We start from the raw sequence: 22,530 nt of genomic DNA on the forward strand, positions 1-22,530 counted from the left end.
AACTCACTTGAAATGAGACTCAGTGAATCAAGTTGGTCTTGGCCTATAGGACCAGAATAAGCTTCCATATATTCATCTTCTCTTGAGTTTATTTCAACATCAGGAGTTGGAAGCCTATGCCTAGTTTGTAAACTACCTAAAACATTGGTAAATGCAATTGTAGTCGGCGGTAAATCCTCTTTTTTGGCTGCAGGGTCACTGAATATTTCTGTGGTTTCATCTGCTTTGTCCATAACACCCATGCTTTCAAAAACATCACTCTGTTCAAAATCACCAAAGGAAGTGAGACATTCCAAATGATTTGATATGAGAACCATTGAATCAGTGGGAGTATTACACCTAGGTACATATTTTAAACCATCAATAAAATTGGGGAATGCATGTGAAATGGAAGGAGTGACATCTTCTTTGGAAGAAGACTTAGATTCTGACAGGGTTTTGTTACCTCTGCCAACAATATTTGTGTTCTCAACAGTAGTGGATGCGTTTACATTTCTGGTTAATACGATTGAATTTAACATCGGGAATGTGGAGCTAGCTGGTAAATCATGTTGCTCACTTACTCCAACATCAGGCCCTTGTAGAGGTTTTAAACAGTCTTTGAAATTAATGGGTGTAGTCAACATAGGTGATGCAGTTGATTCCTCTTGTAATTTTGGGGTGAGGACATTAGGTTCATCCATGGCTGTTCCAATAACGTCCAAGCTTTCAAAACCTCTGCTGGATGTGATCCAATCTGACCTATTGGATATGGGACTGCATCTTAAATCTGGATTTTCCAGACAAATTGGAGCTAATTGTGGAACAGCCTGAGGACTTGCAGCATCAGTTCCAACAGCAGAGTAAATTTCAGCGAACATTCTTGATTTGTTGCAGATTGTGGAATCATTCGCGTCAATAGAATTGCTATGTTTAAGTGCTGTTACAGTGTCCACAATGAGATCTGGTACAAATCCAGTTTCAAAAACTCTTGTGTTATTTAGTTGGTCTGGTTGACTTGATGTGTCATTGGTACAGGAATTGCAAGATAGTGGTGCATTGTGAGTTGTTGTGTCACATGGAAACTTGCAACCACAAATAGATCCAATCTCACTGAGAAGATATGAGGGCGTGCAAGTAATTGTATTCTGTTCATCTTCCGAAATAAGATCATAGGGCAATGCCAAATTATTATTATTTGTAGCAACTCTTACATCCAAAACCGATAGTTCGATTCCCAATTCCTCTACAGTTGTGGGATGGTCACCAGTTGAAGGACTTGTTGTTGAAGAAAATTCCTCTTCAGAGCCCCTATTGTTGGTTTCCAATCTATATCCAGAATGTAAAATGTTTTCTACGGAATTATTTGTTGAATCTTCTTCATCTTTATGACCTGACAGTGGGTTCATATTTGTGTTTACTACTGCCATGTTCTTAATAGCTGGTCCTTGTACACACTCTTGAGGGGGGTTGAGATCATCAGGGATACTGGACATGGTGAAAGTTGCTTTACCTTGAGTATTCTTGCCCATCAGAGCGTGAATTACAGCCACAGAATCAACAGCTGCAGGTTGTAAATCATTTCCAGGCGTAACCTTTCCCAGCATCCTCGATGGTGATACTACTGAATTCATTTCAGTTGAGGTTGTTTGGTCAGTGCGCACTACATTGTCAGTCATTGTTTCCGTGCAAGAACTTTTAGTCGATAGTCCAGGAATAGATTCTGAATCAACATGTTGTCTGTCGTCATTTGACTCTCTCGTCTCATCGCAGAGAAATTGCTGGAAAACCTCTGCAATTGAAGTGACCAGGTTACCCAAAACGAAACCTAGAACAAAGATGGGCATATTGGCTGACCCAACATTCCAGTTAGAAAAAAATATTTTGATTTTGCTGTTGTGTGATAGGTAAGGCATTTTTGGAGTAAATCTTTTATTAAAACCATTCCACCATGTATGCAATGTCATCAAATGATGTTTACCTCTATGACATCAGGGCTTGAGCGAATGATGAAATGAATGATTTCATCCTCATGGCTTTAATACAAGTCTGTAACCAACAAATAGTGCTCATAAAAATAAAACTGGATGTAAATGCTCCTCTTTCAATGCCAATGACTGTGCCAGATGTCCAATTTATCTTAACTGGGGAAGGCAAATGATCACAAGTAGATTGGACGTCTAGTGCCATAAATGGCATTGAAAGATGAGCATTCATAGCCAGTGCTCTTAGTAGAATATATGCTCCAACAAGTAGATATTTTATTTAAACATGATAGATTTTTTTTCAATCAGCAGTTGATTTATTTTATGCTGTGGTTTATTCATGCCAATTTCATAAAAAATAAACATTTATAATCAGGTCACAGAGCATGTGTTGTGTTAGTTTACTTCCAGGATCTCCATGTTATTGAATTGGTCCTGCTGCTGTCAAACCCTTTTCCCTGAAAGAACATGCTTACGTTTCTAATTGTGACAATTACAAAACACTTGTGTTCCAGTTCCGAGAAAACAACCGGCTTTCACCGGAGGTCACCTGGATGCAATCTACAGAAACTGAGCTTTGAGGGGAAACAGCAGAGAGACGAGCAAGGCCGGTGCTGATGTGTCACAGTTGTTCCATTTACATCATTAAAACCTGCAGCCTAATCCTTTAGCTACTTTAATCTCCTAATTCTGCAGCATTTTCTCCCTGCTGCACTCATTTTTTATTTTCTCTCTCGCTTTGCTGATTTAAAATCATGCAAAAGCTTTGGATACTCTCTCCATAACCGACATGCACACACATAAATAGTTTTTCATTAAGGTCACTCCACTTGACTGACTTCTTAAAGCCTTCACAAATGCATCCATGGCGTCCGCGCATGTTCCATGTGCCCGGGAAAGCCATGGATATATTGTATATCATGGTATAAGTAATATAGAATAATACAGGGCAGCACGCTGTTCTGCACCCCATTACTCGCTGAGCTCCAGCCCCTCTTAACCCTGCAGTATAGATAATGGATGGATCATGCATAAGTCTGAGCCCTCAGGCATACCAACCCCTATATAATTTAGCACCTCCCTATAGCAGAGGGCTCAAAAAGTTCAACCCATGGGAGCAGTACATGAAAAATAGACTGCAGTTTAACACGTCTAGAAAAGGGGAGATTTTCTGTGTCACTGTTTTCCACTTGCTTCTGTGATTTTGCATCCGTTGCCGTGCACAGGAATTATCTCGCGCCAAATATAGAAGCAAATTTGAAAAAGGCTGAGCCTCCTGCAGGAGAATTATGTATTTATAAGAGCTTGTAATAATGGTTCAAACTCACAGGAGCGATGTAATAGCTCTCCGAGTCCCTCATTGGACTGCGTTGTTTCCAGAGTAAATTGTTATTGCTTTCCTAAGTGCAAAATTTTCCAAAATGTTGAAACTTTTTTTTCATGTTAGGGAAAGCCCTGCTGACATGGCCATCTGCTGTCAACACGCACAGGAGCATTTCAGCAAATGTAGCTGCCGAGTTGAGGGGGTTCCATTTTCATTACATGCAATGGAAAAGGTGTGCAGTGTTGGTGACCCGTGCTCAAACCTGTAAAAATGATACTAAATGATTAAACGTCCTGAACATTTTGGTATCATTCGAGTCCGAGCAAAGAAAAGATTTAGACTTCACCGGTCAAAGGCTATAACAATTCATGATTAGGAGTTTTGGTGGCTTATGAATATGTGCTTATTAAACAATGCAGTTCTTAATCATACTGATTTGGAGGCAAACATAAATCTTACTGGGAGCAAAGTCACTGCATTTTTTATGTGGCCCAAATATTTCAGATACAATCTAAAAGTAGAAAACTGAAACATACTGTAATTGCCTATGGATAATCTCCAGCGATATCTGTTAATATATTTTAAGAATTCATCTAATGAGATTGTACCAGACACCTATTGTCATTCTTTCATCTAATCCTCTTGTTGTTTATATTAATTCCATATATTGTCACAAGTCAGCATTACAAAGCCCTCTGCGCACTTTCCGACTTGTTTATCACAAGACGGGAAAAACCAAGAACACAGAGGAGTAAATAAAGAAGCAGACTTGCAAATGTTCCGCATTCAGGAACAGAGACGGCAAACAGTAACTCACTAAGCACACCAACTGGAATAACAATGGCCTGCACGCATTTGTTAAAGAGATGATCGGAATCGAGTTAAAACAGATGAATAGGTTTTTAAGTATTGACTCATTGCTCATAATTGATATTGTTATTATTATTGGGTCTCAATGGAAGCTAAAGTGACTAGCTTCATCTAGTGTTAAAGCCTATATGTGTAATGTAGGCTGCAATTAAGCTTCTTGTGCGGACCTTATTAATGATATTTTTATCATTTGCAACGTCACAGTTTTTTTTGTTTCTCCTACGAGGTCACAGAACAAAAATACAAGTTTTTTTGGAAATGATTAAAAAAATAAAAAAATATGTAAACAAGATGTCTTTCTTCTAAACAAGTATATTCTTTTTTTAAAAATCAATGCTGAGAGCCGACTTGTAACGTAAATTAATAATGGTTTTTGTACTGTTGTGCTGAGATGACTTCATCTGTACCGGCGAGTACCAAGAAATAATGTGTCAATGCGGTGCAATATTTCAAAATATTTCCAACCGCTATGCACGCTATGCAAAAAAACAAAGGCTTGTCAGTCCTCCTAAGATGAAGATACATAACATCTTATGCGGGGTCCAATCATCAATCTACTGTTAATTTAAAGAGATTGAACACTAGTCGACATACAATGAATTTGAAGTGGGAGGGCGGCAGTGTTTGTTGAATAATTACTTCTGAATTAATTGAGAGAGGAACAATGCACTTCAGAGCGGACCACCTGCACGTCATCCATTATGTAAACGTTCTCACGTGGCTTTGAAGTGGTTGTGGTCTTTTTTATTCTCCAAAATTCTTCTAAAGTCTCTATTATGGCCTGTGGCTATGTCTCTAGCACACCAAGGTGTGCAGCGCACACCCCTGCAGCTACAGCTATTTCAATGAGCCGACAGAATTTAATTAAAAACACTACTAAGAAAAGACACTGGAATTATTCTGATTTAATCAGACTGGCATACTAAAAATCCTCACTGAATGAATACAAGCAATTAATGTGGAACTGAAAGGAAAAAAAAGTGAATTCCTGTATTCTGCCCCGTATATTCAGCATCAGAATTTGTAAATTTCCTACAGTGGAAGGAAGAAAATTGTCTTTGTAATGTCAGAATGGCATTTGTTGTTAAATTGATTTACGCCCTAACAATCGGAGATGTTGAAATCATCATCATAGTAGTTATGATTTACTTCCAAGGGCTATTCATCCTTGTACAGGCTGTCATGTTGATACTTGATTAGTTTATGTTCTTCTTGTGGAATCGTATTTTCAAGTCCTACTCCTCCGTCATTCGTGAACCGATCATTGTAAAACTTGTTATGTAGCCTGCCTGGCCCATTATCTATCGACCCGTGGACCTAAATTTTTTAGTTTTTGTTTCAGGGCTGATTAATTGATTGAGCATTTGTAGTTAGTAGTCTTCAGCCTTTATAGCACACTAGTGCTTATTATTCATGTACAAGTATACACAAGAAATTGACTGAAATTCAGAGCTCCCATTATTTTTTAACTGGGAGATCAGTAGCACCTATCCTTAAACTTTAAAGACACATAGTAAATTTATGTACATTTTCAATTATTTTCACTGTATTTTAATGAGAAGGGCAACCCATGAGTTAACAAGGAAGTAGCCCAAAATGAATAGGCAACAATCTATAGGACGTTACCCAATGGAGAGCAAAAGCACCTACGTGTAATTTTTCCAGAAATTGCATTTTGTAGTAACTGTTCCAGTCTGTACTTTTCTTTTCCTGGGGGAGAAAATAAGGCCTTAATTTGAAGAGAGGCCCTTATTTGTTTGAAGTACATGACCTACTTTGCAAAATGAAATACAGTAACAAGAAGTGCCTATTGACTGTTTGTTTACCAAGCAAAAGTGTTCTTCAGTTGATGCCCTTCAGTTCAAATCATTTAATATTTCTAAATCCATCTTATAATATGTGAGTCCTTCTAATATCAATTTGTCCAGTGGGGTTGACTTGTTTTTAGGGTGACCCTTGGGTAATAAGATTTCCCAGCCTCAGACTGTCAACAGTGCCCCAGACGTTTGGGGAAATTAAAATCTTACTTGATTAGTAAATCAATACAAAACACCCCCCCAAAGTATAAAAAAGAAGTTAGACTCAGTCTAGCAATTAACCTACCGCAGAAATTGATTCGGTCCTCTTCAGTTTCTCTCTCTCTTGGCAACGTCAGGCTTCTCCACGGACGAGGAGGATGCGAAATCTATCTTTGCTTCAAAAGATGACAACATGCCAAGATCAGCTCAGATTCTCATCTTCATCCAGGCAATTATCTGCAAGGGTAATCAATGCACAACTGCTTTCTAATAGTTGCTGGAATCACCCCCGCAGCAGGGTTTCCAAATTACAGTGATTCATCAAGGCAGCCTAGTGCGCCCACTGACAGTGATGGTGAATCGATTCATAGAGGCGTGAATACACACATTGAATCAAACTACTGTCTTTGCTAACCAACTGTTTACCGGTGGGTTAACACCCACTCATCCGAGGGCCATGGAGGAATCAAGCAATAGCTAAACTATCTAGCTCAAGGGCACCTCGCTAGTCTGTTTTTCATATTTCCCATCTCTTTACAGAGATGAATCAAATATCTGGGATCATTATCAAGCTTATGAAAGATCGTTAAGGGTTCGATTCAGGTGAGCTTGAGGAGGGAGACATGGAAAACAGACTGGATGGGTGCCCTCGAGGACCAGAGTTAGAGACCCCTGATCTAGATAGTCGTCAAATCATCTGGTGGGCTAAATTCTCCTGAGATTTGAAATAGAATCCATTAGCAGAATACTAAAAGAAGATTGGCTCTTTTATAGCTGGAGTAGCCTAATCAGAAATGATTAAGTCAGAAATGTTCCCTCCATTAAGATGTTATGAACACATGTAGCGGTTAACTCCGGTCAGGGAAAAGGACTATACGGTGGAAGAAAATCAATGTCAATGTCAAAAGTCCACATTTATTTTCACACGAGATCTCTTGCTAGTGCGTGGTCGGACGTGCAGAAAGAAATGCTCAAATTAAAGGTGAAAAGAATAAGAAATGGAAAGATCTGCATGATTTCTTATTCATATCTGGAGACTGAGTGGGGTGGGCAAGCATGATGTAGTACTGTGTATATTTGATGGCTTACTCTAAAGCACAATGGTTGGGAAGTTGGTTTTTACTTGTTAGTCTTCATAATTTGTATGTTTTTATCTTAGCAGTTGGGGTACAAATCCCCAAACACTTCTATTGATGATGAACTTGATTTAGTCAAACTGAGAGCTGTGTTTAATACTTTGCTTGTCTTTTCTAGGTACACCAGGCGGGCAAAATATCACAATGCTCAAAATGCTGCAATGCAGTGAAGAATAGATGATTTACATTGGCGTAGTCAGGCATAAATCCCTCCGAGTACATGTTCAACCCATCTTGACACCGTACTGCAGATTGAGGATTATGCAGTCCGTCATCTCTCCACCGTGTCACTCAGGTCAAGGGTGGCAGAGAATTTGTTCACCATAATTCATGTTGCAGAAAGGAGGAAGCATCGCCCTCACCAATGGACTCAAAACAAAAGCAGAAGGTGAAAGCAAAGCGGCTCCTAGCTATCACTAGAGACGGATTTACTGTTTACACAGGCACTCAGAGGAGCTCCGTCACTGTTGAGCTGCGGATTTCCGCTCGGAAGATGTACTTTATTGCAAATGCCTTTTAGAACACTCTCCGCTATGATAACATTTACTTTTCCGCAGGTGGCGTGTTAGACAAATGCTGTTTGATGAGCACACACTGCAACAATTTCCCAAGCAAATGAACATATTGCACACTTCATGTCCCAGATAAGATGTGAGTTAATGCCACAACCTCAACCTCAACCACAATGACCTACAACCCATTTAACGTCGTTGGGATGAATAACAAAATGCGAGCCTGACATACTCTCTCTAGGTTCTGTTTAATGTGTTTACCATAAGAATGTTCTGTTTTAGACAGTGTGTGGCATATGAAGTGGTATATTTTATTTTATTTTTTTCTCCCGATCATACTTTTTACGTTGTCAGCATTTCTGAATTTGCCTGTTAGTGCATGACAAAGTCACTGTTTTAGATCCCTTTTTTCCCCCACTCCTGACACAAATCAGAACGAGTTCCAAGATGCAGCATTTCACCAAACTTTGCTTCTTGGTGGCATATTTACTGAGACTTTGAAGAACAGAAAAGTGAGTCCCGGGGCTTCATCTTGACAAAATCCGCAGGAAATCTAAATCCTGTCTGGATTGGGGAATGAAAATTGTGCACTTGTGATTAAAAATACATTAACTGGAGCGGTACTCTGTCGTCTTCTCTTTATATACTCTGGCAGTCCATGAAGCAAGCTATTTCTTTGTATTTATTTATTTGTTTATTTTTGCTTCAGATAGGATGCAGTCCCGTGGGGAGGTCTGCTGTTTACGACCTGGGACAGAAATGTAAGGGTGTAGGAGTGTCTGGAGATTAAAGTCGAAGAGAAGATAATCAAGGGATCATTTGACTTTCAGATTTATGCGATACCTCATTTAGTATAGCAGAGTTCTATTTGCATACAGAATTTCAATGGGGAGTGCTACTGACTGTCAAAGTTCTGTTGAAAACTAAAACTAAAAAAATGATTTAGATGTCAGATAAATTTAAATAAAATGAGATTTTTTTTCAGCCAGTGTGTTATTAACACTACACTCTGTGGAACAAGACACGTCTCGTTGGTTAATTCAAGCGGAAAAAAGGGCAATACTCCCACTTGATACAATTAGAATAGTGTAACAAAATTGTAGGTCTAATTGGTCCTCTACATGACTGGCTGTCAAAATATGATCATCTATGAGTGACTCGGCAGATGTTCACCCTTAGGCTGACTCTCCTCTAATGTTCCCATTATAGATGGTGCAACTTCCTGCCAGCTCATTTGCCACCTCCTATGCACACATACACTCGCAACACCCTGATGCACATACAATAGCGGAATCCTAATCCATCCCCACCATTTTCCTACTGCTCCTTCTCTTGGACTCATCAATAATTCAAGGTTCACTGATGACAGCCCTAAGCAAGGTGAAGAGCTGAAGGCTTTGAAGAGAAGGTCAGACCTCTGTGGGGGCTTCTGGAATGACATTAATTAAGACACTTCCAGGTGTCCACCCTCCCAAAACAAACACTCCCATCCGGTGTATGCACTCATTACCCTTCCCGTCGCAGCAGGGTCCCAGCATTCATCTACAACTCAACGCAGTGATGGCCTTATCTACTCACCTGTTAGTTTTAGGTTCTTTAAGGAGTTAATTGGGGGTTTTGATTTATTCTTGGGCAGCCCGGTAAAAGAGTGGTTAGGGCTTCAGCCTCCCAGGTTATTGTGAATTATAACCAGGTGGATCTTCTCTGTGTTGAGTTTGCATGTTCTCCCGGGGTTGCGTGGGTTTTCTCCAGGTAATTTGCTTTCCTCCCAGATCCCAATGCATGCACGCATGCTAGACTGGTTGAACATTCTAAATTGCTTCCAGACATTAGGTTTTTTAAATTTATTTCTTCAATGAAGAGTTCCAAGTCCATCCCATCGTTGTGTCTGCTGGCTTCCCTTCATGTGCATCCATTCCCCTCTGCAAAAATGTAACATCACCTGAAATGGGGGCACACCTTATCTCCCCCCAGCCTACTTGGTGTTCAAGACACTTGCACACTCAATCTGTTGTGAACACAGAGTCCTCCCACCTCAGAAAAGTAATTTTTACCCAGCGCTAATATCGCACTGTTGATTCTCCACCTGGTCTGCCCTTAAAGATCTGACCACAGACGTGACCTCTGATGGGCTGCTCCCACCCACCCAGAGTACTTCGAGTGATGGTTCAGTCACGCTCCTCGCCAGGTTGGGCCGCCTCCGCCGTGATCCGAGCCCATTCATCTCTACGACAAAAGGCAGCAGACGGCGGGGGACGATAAATCAGTTATATGTTGGTGTTGGCTACACCCTTTGTATGGCAACTGCCTTTGTAATAGTTGTTATTCTCCTGCAATTAAAAAAAACCATCAACACAAGATGCAATTTAATTTAATGTCCTAACAAGCTTTTGAGCCTTAAGTCTAATAATGCCGTATTATAAAAAAATCTAAATATAAAAAAGTATATCGTAAAAATTAGTGCCCAAACAGTTCTGCGTATTTTAACGCCTGCTTTGATAGCCTATATACAGTCTTTAAAAAAATCCAATTAGTATTTGTTAAAATTCCTTGCCCCAGGTCGTGAGATTAATATTAAAGTAGCTTCCTAACCTAATCTTTGCTGCATTACTCTTTGTAATTTGCTGCTTTAATAAATTAATCCCCCTTTAGTGTGATCAATAAAGTCTTATGATGTCTTATGAATAATGTGCACTGAGACATTTTCACCAACTACTTTACTGCTTTAGGCTGCAATCTAAACAGTTCTTGCATACTAATTTTTTGCCGTTCCAGATGGTAGAACAACATATTTATTTTCCGAGCCGCTTATCCTCACAAGAGTGTTGGGGCTCCCTGAGCCTATCCCAGCCAACAGAGGGTCAAACCACCATAGCAATTTTTTTTTAAATCTTTATTTTTACTGTTGAGAAAGCCTGGTTTGAGCCTAGAAAGGTTTCCTTAAGTCTGTCCTTCCTCCATGATGAAGGATGAACAGCTTTTCTTGCCTTGCCGTATAGAGTTGGATTTAAAGAGGAAACGGAGACTCTGCTCTCCTGCCTGCTGCCTACGTTATTGATTGAAGAATGGCAGGGGGATGAATCATTGCATCTCCATTGGTTTGGCCAGACGGGACGTTTAAGATTGAAATAGTGTCTCTCCGATAGCACCTGAGGCCTGTCGCATACTAACAAGCTCCCAAATATGCAAAGCGTAATGGTGCTCTAAACCTTCGTCCGCTTTACTTGAGCTCCGCGCCCAGGAGGGTTCTCTCGTGAAAATCTTACAAAGCTCCGTTGTTTTATCTTTGACCTCGACTAGACAATGTCATGGCAAATATTGGTTTCATGAGTCATCGAGAGGAAAGGCCAACCCGAAGCGGCGGTAATTAGATATCAGCAGAGCTACTTTTGGTTTGTTGATTTAAAAAAAGTAGGCACGCCTACATTTTACTATGGGGGTGCTATATATGTATCGGCGTGTACACAATAAATCAATTTTAGAACTAGAGTGGAGTCATGTGTTGTATGTAATTGCGGTTATCCGCATCAGTGGCACTTGCGAAAAGTGCAGGTTGATTGTAAGAGGTACTCACATCAATATATAGAGCTTGATTTTTGAGACTCTTATTCAGTATTTTCAAAGGAATATATACGAAAAAATTATAGGATTGGTGGCCCTTATTCATTAATGCTATTGAGGATCGATTTCATTTTGACTGTCATAAGCTTGTTTCGCTGCTCCTAATTAGTGCACCGAAATACTTTGAACATCCGATTTGAGCTGACCTGAATTAACTCGTTAATTTGAGGTAGATGTTGAGGTTTGTAAATTATTTAGTAGAGTCATCGGTGGTCAATGTGCGAGGCTTTGCCAATGTTCCTCCTGTCCTTCATGTGGCCACCTTCCAACCTTCTAGATATAATAGCCTGTCTCTCGATATCTCCTCTACGCTCTTCCAAAGCTGCAATTAACGATAATTGACCTTTTAGTCCAATAATCTGATAAATGACACTTTTGTAATTATCTTCACAATTAAATAATAATAATTTTAAAAAACAATAATAAATAACAAACTATTTATAATATAGTGATGATAAATTCTGTCCAAATTTAACGTGCAAAAAAAAATCTTTTTGTACTAGCTTCAGACATGCTGAAGAAATCTAACTGCCAACTGCTATCCTTCAATTCTTCTTTTAAAAAATGCATGCGTAGGATTTACTGTGAGGAGTTGCTGAATAAGGCCTGTTGTCCCCTCAGAAATCCATCAGTTTGTTTATGTTCAGGACAAGATAATCAATAATGCTCTCTCTAGCCAATCTATGACCTGCTTTGACAGCAACGCCCCTCGACACAACAAATCTTTCGCATTCTGTACTTGCTACATTTCGTTTATTCAAAACCGAAAAGGTGGTGAACCTCTGTTTTGTTTTGAATTCCCTATGTTCCATCACTAATAGGGGTCATATCTTGAAAAAGAAAAACAAAACAGAGATGATATCCAAAGGGAAGCACAGAAGTGGTAAGCATATTTGATCAACATGCAAGAGGAACCATTTTTTGGATTGGATTGGATAACTTTATTCATCCCGTATTCGGGAAATTTCATTGTGACAGTTGCAAAGGGGGTGATTAGACAGAACAACAAAGCAAAAGCACAAAGTACAAAGCAAATCAAAGTAAATGGGATCATTAAGAATCACCAAATCAAATCATTAAGACAGAAAAGCAGCAAAAACACAAAAACGACCAAGTGGACCCCAAATTATACTTTTAATTCAATTCTTTAAGATACCTGTGAAATTTGAGTTTGCTCTTATTTTATTTTATTTGCTCTTATTTAAAATTTCAAATGAAAATATAGTTTTGAGTTTTTCAAACAGTCTTTTTTTGGCTGCAGGTCATTTTCAAATTCTGTGTCTGAGTCTGGTTACAGTCTACCAGGGCAGTTTTTAAATCCAGACCAAGATGGCGCTCTGCCAGTTAGTGACACTTTGTGCAGAAGAAAACCTTGTCCCTGTAATGACTCCACGGCCATCAGAGTTCATCGGTTACATGCACTCTCTGTATTTATGTTTTCTGGGAGTCATAGCGACCATTATGGCGCGACGGGATAACGGCAAGCAGGGGTCAGCCGCACTCTGCTGGGTTCTGCATCGGTGCTGGTGATGTTATTAGTGATTAGCGCACTGCCTCGCGGGGAAGCAGCTCCAATTACTACACGCAGCTTGCTTGCTTCAAAACCATAGAGAGTGCCTAAGCGCATATTGCTAGAATGCGCATATCACCTCTGGAGGAGACCCCTATGGGAAGATGGGAAAACACGCAAATTCCAACCAGGAGGGCCTGAGCCAAGATTTAAGCCCAGATCTTCCAAACTGTGAGGCTGATGCACTCATCAAAAAACCCACTGCGGAAAAAAAAGATAACCTTTTCCTGTAAACACTAATCTCTTTCTTTTGTATTTGACATCTCATCTGCTGGCTACCTTGTCTCTCTCTTCAGGATGTCGGCCAGGAAATTAGCGTCGAAATTGAACGGGCTAATTTGCCGTTTCCATGGTCGCAGAGGAAGCTGTGAGTCTCTGTCGGATGTTATGAAAGCAAACCACATATTACGGCACTCAGCTTTGCACGCACTCATACACAATGAGTGTGATCACACATCTTGGTCTCCCGGTTGAAGCAGTCAATTCCACAGATGTTCTTTAATCATGCAATGATTCCTTACAAACATACATTTTTGTCTCATCGTGGGTAATTCTATCTGATAATGTTCGATTTGGGAAATCGCCATATGTAAAAAGTTGCCATGACTCGCCTAAGGCAATTTGTCCTCGGTGATGGGTGATTAGTGCAACAGAACAGCTGAAGGAGTAAACACATTATGGGAATCATATCATATCTAAACTAGGGATGCTAGTATCTCACTGGAGACAGGCCAGAGGATATTTGGCTTTTTAACTGTCTTTTCCACAACCTTGAACGCTTCACCAATTCAAAGTCACACGGAAAGTCTTTCACAACATTAAATGTTTATACTTTTTTCAGTCCTCTGAACAGAATTTAAAATATAAAAGATCCATCTCTCCATTTCTAGATAATGTAATCTACAACAAATTTTGCAGATAAAGGCAGTTTGCAATAATAATACAGAGCCACCATCATCACTTGTTAGTGAGAACAACATTGGAGGACTTGTTTCCTCTATGGAATTACAAACTAGATTAAATGAGAGGTATTCACGGGGAGAACGCTTCCCTCTGAATAAAGAAAGAAAAGACCACACAGGGAAAACAATTAAGCTCCTAGCGCTAGTGAAAAAAAAGTCCAAGCCTCAACCTCGATACGAACACGTCTGTTACATCTGCTAGTCAAAGATCAAGAAATGAAAAGCAGAAGGGCAGTTGAGCAATTTGTATGCTTTCTTCGACATGCTTTGCCCCAACAATTCACATCTTACACTCGCTATATTTGCAGCAACCGTTGTATGTTGCATGGCCCTTTGCAAAGTTGACATCCATTTCTTATCCCTTTACCGATTTTTTTTTTACCAATCATCAGAAGCATTTTTTAAATAATACCTTTTTGTATGACTACTACAACAATAACATGCCGTATGAATGACTGCCCATCTTTTCAAAAGAACTTCACTTGTGCATCCAATTAAGCGTCTGGTGAGCGTGGAAGGTCCCGCAAAGGTCAGAAATGAGATGATGCTGCCCACAGCGACAGAGATATGAGAAGATGGCAGTGTTTGAACAACCTCTTGTGGTTTTAGAGAGATTGCGCATGGACACTGAGTCGACATCCAATCATCTGCTCTGACTCTCAGATTGCTTTTCACAGAGGTGCTCTCATTTTAATGATTACAGCTTTCCCAGCAACCGCGTCCACTACGGGATTACAAAATGCATCACATTTATTTCAATCCAAAAACAAGGACAGAAAAGTTGGTCTTGTTGAGGGATGCAGAAAGTGACTCATGTAGAAGTAGTATTTCTGATTATTTGGGGATAGTGATCACTACAGTAAACAGTACATATGTACAAAAGTTAACACATAAGACCTTTAACCCTTTGTTATGCAAGTGACTGTTTTTGGTCCTAAAAATAGTTAATATAAATATTTTTTTTAAAAATGCATCATATTTATTTCAATATAAAGGTAAGGACAGAAAAGTGGGATCCAGAAAGTGACTAATGTAGTAGTATTTCTGATATTTTTGGGATAGTGATCACTACAATTAAAATTTTATACAATAGTTGGCACTTTAGACCCTAATCCTAAATTATGCAAGGAACTATTTTTGGTCCTAAAATACTTTAATATAAATAAATTATATTATTTTGTTACGATCAATAATTATTTTAATATTGTCTTTTAGAATGATAAATAAGATTATAAATACTAATCAAAACTTAAAGAAAAAAACAAATACACAATAAATAATAAAACAATTAGATAAAAACTGAAAAAAATAATTTTCCCACCCATGTGACGTTTACTTAAAACACAATAAAAACAATCATAACTGAATTGTCCTACAGGCATTGGTGGTTCAGTGGTAGAATTCTCGCCTGCCACGCGGGAGGCCCGGGTTCGATTCCCGGCCAATGCATCATCCTTTTGATTCCCCCAGCAAAATTCTGTACATGGACATTTTTCTTGCATATGTGAATTTCTTTCATTGCCACGTATTTCAAACATTTTACGCTGCCAACCCTCCCAGTCCAAATAGATTTTCTTTTACTTTAGATTTGTTTTCTTTCTTCTAAGTCCAACTTTGGCAAATGATCGCTACCAGCTCACCCAATTGGCATAGATTGGTCGCCCCCTGCAACAAATGAGTCTATGTTCATCCCCTGCCACCCTCCTATAGTGCAAATGAATTGAGAATCTACTGGTAATAGTTTCAATTTAGTTTTGTACAAGGCAATTTTTAAAAGATGTGAATTCTGCATTTTTATCCCATGACAGTGTTTGCTTCTTTTGTATTTGCAAAAAAAAAAAAAGATTACACTCAGCCTTCTTCTCAGCTGATGCACAGGCAATTTCCTTCACTTCCTTCTGTGTTGCTTTGAAATCCAATTTTCTCTCTTTCTACTGGAACACTTTTGATTTGAATGCGTTGCGACTTCTCCAGTCTGTGCACACAACTCGTGGTTTTTCATCCGTATTGATAAAGAACGACACGAGGAATAGCTTTTGATTTGTGCAAGATTTTTTTTTCTCAAGTTGTACAAATGGTTTGTTTACTTGATGACGCAGTTTTCAGACCATAAAAGTAGGACACCATTTGAGTGTTCTATTTACCTCTTAGTGACACTAAAAGGTTGAGTTAATATCTTCCTGTCAAGGCATGTTAAATACACTTGCATATTTATTATGACAATTAAAAAAAACATTAGGGCATAGTTGGATATGTATTGTTAAATTGAAAATGTAATTATAAAAACAGTATGTGTATGGATATGAACTAAATTTGTGAATAACCTGAAGGATTTCACATGGTGGTGGCCAGTGTTTGCGATTACAATTCACCATAAATTTGAATGGGATTTGATCCCTGCATGTAAACAAATTATTATTATTATTATTATTTTTTTTAAAGTCACGTGAGCAGTACAACCAGGAAGTGTGTTCCCAGCGGACTCGTTTGTCATCCCTAGGTAAAATGGCGGCGCCCGTGGGGAGCATTGGCAGTCACAAATAAGTGAGTTTTTTCACGTTTTATCCAAGATACGGTTTATGTTTTTCCTTGAAATTCATTCACAGACGTCCAAATACATTTTTTAAGCGTTTTACATGTTTTACTTTTCTCTCTTTTCAAATAAATGACCGTATCAGCCGCATTGTCTAATTTGAGCAAGTCCAATTTGAGCGCATATAAACCATACCCTCGACTAATATACGGTGTTTATGCGAGAAAATACAGTAAATAAATTGGACGGTCATCATTGTCAAGAAACGAGTTAAAGACAGCAGGAAACGAGTTAAAGACGATCAATATTATATCACTAAACTCTGGGCACACAACGATGCCCGAATGTTGCTCATTTGTACTCACAAGTTACTTATTAAAGGGCCAGTTGCCCTATAAAGAGTTGATATATGCAATAACAAACCAAAATCATCAAGCATTCTACTAGTATCAGTTCAAAGAACATGTTAGACACATTAGAAGAAGTTGCGAGGGAATACTAGTCGATGACGTATACGCATAAAAGACACGCTTGTAGCAATGGATTCTGAAAAAAAAAGTTTATAAGACGTGTGACCTTTCCAATGAAGGTCTGCTTAAATGGGCAACAAAAGCAGGTGCATATTGTAGTAACGCAGTGCACTCCTCGGGAAATGGATGACCCAAAGTGGCCCACATCTCACTAAGCCGCTTGCCTTAGTTAAGCGTATTGCCAATAGTAACCTCTACTCATCCCGTCTCCTCTTGTGTGGTCATTATTCTCCTCTGATGTGTATCCTCAATAACAATACGCTAACAAAAGATCCAAATGCAATCTGTGCTGCCGGGAACACAAATGGTTCTTCTAGTTTGAGGTGGAGTGCAGCACATCTGTCATTTTACAGAGAGCCACCAGCCAAAGGTCAAGGGGATTTTTCTACGTAAACACCTTGCTGTGTATTCAGTGACTGATTGAAACAGTTGGGTGCCTGCTAACATGAAGGATGACTGTTAAAACGTTCTGGGAATAGGCCATTAACTCCTTATGAAGAATGGCCTCATTAGTGGTGAGACAGTAGTGGAATCAGCTTGGTGCTTGCTGGTGTCCTCTAGTGGACAGATATGGTAACTGCAGCATGTTGCGATTTAACTTTGATTTGTAGTATCACGCGGCAGTTATAGTCCTAACTTGTTTATTAGGGCTGTCAACTCCAACTCGTTCGAATGGATTTGGCGTCGGATTCACTCTCAGTTCAAACAGATTGCAAGTAGATCACCTTTATTTGTAACTAATGAGGGCACTCTTTAACTCGTGACGTCCAACGTACAATCGATTTGGACTGGGAGGCCTGGCAGCAGGAAATGTTCGAAATAAGTGGCAATGAAAGAAATTCACATATGCAAGAAAAATGTCTATGTACTTCTTTTGAAGGGGAAATCAAAAGGATGATGCATTGGCCGGGAATCGAACCCGGGCCTCCCGCGTGGCAGGCGAGAATTCTACCACTGAACCACCAATGCTTGAGAACTTGTACCAGAAGATGACAATATGACGGTAATTACAAAAGTATCTGTCTTTATGGTGCGGTTCACTTTTCGCCCAATGTCAGATGGAATAGGCTGTGTTGAAAATGAATGAATACTCCCTTGATGATTATACATTTTTTGACTGACTGATGACCATTGTGGTCAATGGCACATTGGGCAACTATAATTGGTCAATTTACTCAATGTAATTTTTTTACTTTACTTTTTCCCTCACTTTGAGTCCTGCAATTTGATGTCTTCTTCCTTGAGTATCGTATGAGGGGATTGTTGTAACATTTGACTGGTTTGGCACCATTGTCATACAATGCACTAGATTATATTTACCAAATTTCATTCTAATCCGTCCATAAATACTAGCATAGCAATTTTAATTCCCCCAAATCACTGTACTATTGACACCACCCAAATTGGTTTCAACCACCATTTTATTTGGCATAATTTAAAATCATCTCATTGTTAGTTCATTTATACAAATATGCTTTGTTATATATAAAACAAGTACAGATCTCTACAAATCAAGTTCCCAGTGTAAAAGCGTAGTACCACGCGTGCGGTATCATACAGCTCTGGGACACAGACAACAGAGAGCCCACAGGTGTATGTTCCACTTCTATCATATTATTTGAATGAGATCAGGACATCCGATAAAAGGGAAATACAAAATATATATTTGAAGAAAATAAAAGCTGACCACAGTTTGTCTAATTGTGCACTTACATTCAACACAAGTTTTATATCAGCCCTTTTGCATTAATTGCACTTAGGTTATTGCAGGCCGCAATAATCCAAAGTAATACAATTCGCTCCACAGTTCATTTAAAAGAAAAAAAGACTGTCACTAAAAGAAAGAAACCACCTATTGCTAAGGAAAAAAAGTTAAAACTGTCAAGGCTCCTTCCACCAATGCAGTTATTGCTGAACCAGGCAATGCAGGGATACAAACCACAGTGAGTTCAAAATGTGCGGTTGCGGCAACAGTGAGATGCTCAAAAAATGCAAATCCCTGGAGCAATAGCCTTTTTTTTCAATGATGAAATGATCTAACAAATGTAAAAAAAAATACACAACTGTTGCCGTACAGTGGAACAGCCTAAAATTGGGTTGATCTATGGCCAATGAGCTAAAGATTGTGGAACACAAAATCTGGAGAAAACAAAAATCCCACCATAAATGGAGATCAAATAATGGGTGACATCACCAAACTTTTGTGGGACTTGGGCAATACCAAAGACGCCTTGCTTTCCGCGATATTAGAGTACTAAAACCACGAAAATCACAAATGAAAACTGTCTTTACACTTATCTGCGGAAAACCCAAATCATGGTTAACAATCAGCATCAAATTGATCAGAGATGGGTCATTTTTAGTCTTCAGCATGATAGTAGCTAACTTTTTGATATGTGAGCAATAAGTATGGAAAAATGTTACTTGCCTGCACAAGTGTTAATTTTATCACGGTTTTGATTAATTTAAGCCACATTTACAATTTATTGGAGTTTGATATTCGACAAAGAGTAGCAAAAAAGGTGGTTCATTATGTTCCAGTAAAACAAGATACATAGGATCAATTATGGGGCTGTAATCGTCCACTAGCATTTCATGCAAGGCAACAAGGTCACTGACATCATTATGCGAGACCAGTTTAACACCTTAGGTATCCAATAAACAAGAAATTACAAAAATATATTCAACTTTGGCCACTTAATAGGTTAAAAAGATTTGAGGAGTAAATTCAACATAATCAAAAAAAATAGCTTTTGTGATCCTGAATAGCGGCGTGGATAGAAAATCTATCAAATCGCAAGCAAGGCAAAAAGGAGTGTACTACTTGGCTGCAACCAGCAGAGGCGCCTCGAGCAGTTGCCATTCGAAGACGACGGACGTCTCATCGGTGGTTCTGTGGCACATTTCAGGTGGAGATCAGACGGAAGTGTGTGACAACCCGTTGTTCTCTTAAAGGGGGGCATTTTGAGAGGGCCACTGTCACTATGGCTTCCTTATGTCTATTAAAGCCGCACTTTGGGTTGATCTTAATGAATGGGGCTGTTTTTTTTAAACAAAACTTGTTCTCATCCTTGTGCATGAGACCATCCAGGTGGAGGGCTATTGATGCTAAAATGGCTCGCCGTTTTCTGGTCTCGAGTTGTTAGAATTTTCCAAAAAGGTGTAAACTCATTAAATGCACTTGCTTGAGACTCGTGAGATACAACCTAAGTGAGGAGTATGAGGTAGTCACTATTTCTCCATGCACACAGTAGATCACTTCTCAGTCAAAAAAAGGCAGCTTGATTTAAATGGAATTATGGCTTTTGACAACCACAATCAGGATTTCTGTATAAAGGCATAGCAGGGGCGCTATAAATCTAGAAGTGAAATACGGGTAAATATAAAAGGAAAAAAATTAAATGCAAAAAAAAGAGGAAATCCAGATTTTTTGCCCCCGTTTTGTCAGTCACTTTGGTGGTGATGGCGTCGTAAGTATGTGAGACCCTCCTGAGCATGAAGAGGGAGCTGGGAAAGAAGTCTTCCAACTATTCGGAGTGAGGTGGAAGCAGCCATTATTCGCATCCGCGATCTCCACAATTCAAATGCGGAAAGCGTTGTTACAAAAGCACGCATTTCTTGGTGTTCTTTTTCGTGACGGGGTACAACACGGCTCTCACGGCCTCGGCGAACACCTCCCGGACGCCTTCCTGCAGCAGCGCCGAACACTCCATGTATTTGACGGCCCCGATTTGTTTGGCCAGGGCGTTCCCCTGCTGCTGGGTCGTCGGCGCCAAACCCTGCTCCTTGAGCTTCTTCACCGTTTCGGCGTCGCCCCTCAGGTCCCTCTTGGTTCCCACCAGCAGGATGGGCACGCTGGGGCAGTGGTGGGACACCTCGGGGTGCCACTTGTGCCTAACGTTGGCGTGGGAAGAGGGGCTTCCGATGGAGAAGCAGATGATGAAGACGTTGGTCTGTGGGTAGGAAAGCGTACGCAGGCGGTCGTATTCCTCTTGGCCCGCCGTGTCCCACAGATTGAGGCTGACCGTGCGGCCGTCCACGCTCATCTGGGCGCTGTAATTGTCAAACACGGTCGGAATGTATTCTTCGGGGAAGGCATTGGTGGTGTACGAGATGAGAAGACAGGTTTTCCCTACTGCCCCGTCACCAACCACAACACATTTGATGGTCTGCATCCTGCCAACGACCACTGGGGCTGCAGCACCTGAAAACAATTGAATAGGCCAAATTTGATTTGTTTTTTTATTATCTCAGATGCGCTAAAATAAAATACACATAGGGTGTTGAAACTACCCTATTACAGCCATGGAGTAGTACAACAATTCGTCAAACGAGCCCTAGAGTTGCTAAGTCGTATTTTAAGGATGACGCTTTGACGCATCCATCAAATACCGATGGAAAGGACAAACGCTAGCGGGGAGAGAAAGTCAGATTGTTAACTTTTGATTCTTATCGCTGAGGGAACTTGTCTGGTTCAAGGCGTTCCCCACTGGCAGCGAGCATCGGGCTAAGGAACTAGCGCCTCTGCTGGCTCGCGAGCTAGCCACTTAGCAAACATTCTGATTAACTTAAGGCATAAAAAAGCATAAAAGCATCATTATATAACCAGACAAAGCTCTCCCGACATTAGGACATTATTTGCCACGTGTCAGTACATGTTTGAGACGCTAAAACGGGCATCGATGATGATATTTAAGGACTTTGCCACTTACCGCCACTTAGCTTAGCGATCTCTCCTGCCTAGTCGAGTCAATCACAGCCGCATCCGGGGACCAGCCCATAACGTAGGGCTACGTCACTGCGCAATGTAAACTGGGAAATGTAGTTATAGTTTTGAGACAGTATTTTTTATCCCACGCTAGGTGGTAGTGTTGTCCATTCTTAAGTCAAAAGATAGGACATTTGAAGGCATTGTTTTGCACCGTTTTGGATGCTTTAGTTCTCAAGTGAAAAGGAATATTATTCAAATGAAATCAAGGAAGAAAGAAATGTAGTTGAGCTCAAACAAGAAAAGAAGTTTGTTGGTAGCCATTTGGAATGATTACAACATTTGTCAGGCATACAATAATCATGTACAAGCAAAGAGACTACCAGTTTGATCCAATTTGCTAGATTTAGCACAAATAATCTTTAATTTGATGTATTTATTAATACGGAAAGTGCCAAATTTATGTTTCCTTTGTCAATACACTGATTATATTCATAATTTCTCACAAAAAGTATCATTAACAATTCATGGGTAGAAAATAGACCCATCGAGTATTGAGACATTACTCTAGTATGGTAATATTTGTTGCATTGATTTAGCAACGTTTTCTCGAAATGGGCTGTTTAATTTGGTTTTTTTCCCCAGTGACTCAATAATTTGTTAAATGATTTATTGTGACTAACGGGCAGGCTAGCGCAGGCTTATCAAGGTATAGTACTCGTTTTTGCTGCAGGCCACTGTGGGGTTAGGTTTTCTCTCAGAAAGCTGTTATAGCTGAAACC

General features: G+C 39.7%; 1 protein-coding gene and 2 non-coding genes across 3 annotated transcripts; 1 reads left to right on the forward strand and 2 right to left on the reverse strand.

Moving 5' to 3' along the window:
- Positions 1–15,355: 15,355 nt before the first annotated feature.
- trnag-gcc (transfer RNA glycine (anticodon GCC)) lies at positions 15,356–15,426 on the forward strand. Its single transcript has one exon. It is a non-coding gene; the product is annotated as a tRNA-Gly (tRNA).
- Positions 15,427–17,938: 2,512 nt separating this feature from the next.
- Positions 17,939–18,009, reverse strand: trnag-gcc (transfer RNA glycine (anticodon GCC)). Its single transcript has one exon. It is a non-coding gene; the product is annotated as a tRNA-Gly (tRNA).
- Positions 18,010–18,443: 434 nt separating this feature from the next.
- LOC144082277 (rho-related GTP-binding protein RhoG-like) lies at positions 18,444–21,890 on the reverse strand. The gene is made up of 2 exons (XM_077609313.1): positions 21,753–21,890; positions 18,444–21,244 (listed from the first exon to the last, which is right to left on the reverse strand). Exon 2 carries the CDS (start codon positions 21,213–21,215, stop codon positions 20,640–20,642), a length of 576 nt encoding a protein of 191 aa, XP_077465439.1. The 5' UTR covers positions 21,216–21,244; positions 21,753–21,890; the 3' UTR covers positions 18,444–20,639.
- Positions 21,891–22,530: the final 640 nt, after the last annotated feature.

This window comes from Stigmatopora argus, chromosome 9 (assembly GCF_051989625.1).
Source record: "Stigmatopora argus isolate UIUO_Sarg chromosome 9, RoL_Sarg_1.0, whole genome shotgun sequence".
In the NCBI taxonomy this organism is placed as follows: Eukaryota; Metazoa; Chordata; class Actinopteri; order Syngnathiformes; family Syngnathidae; genus Stigmatopora; species Stigmatopora argus.

Coding starts and splice junctions, on each gene's coding strand:
- LOC144082277 (XM_077609313.1), bottom strand. CDS start 21,215: ATGCAGACCATCAAATGTGTTGTGGTTGGTGACGGGGCAGTAGGGAAA.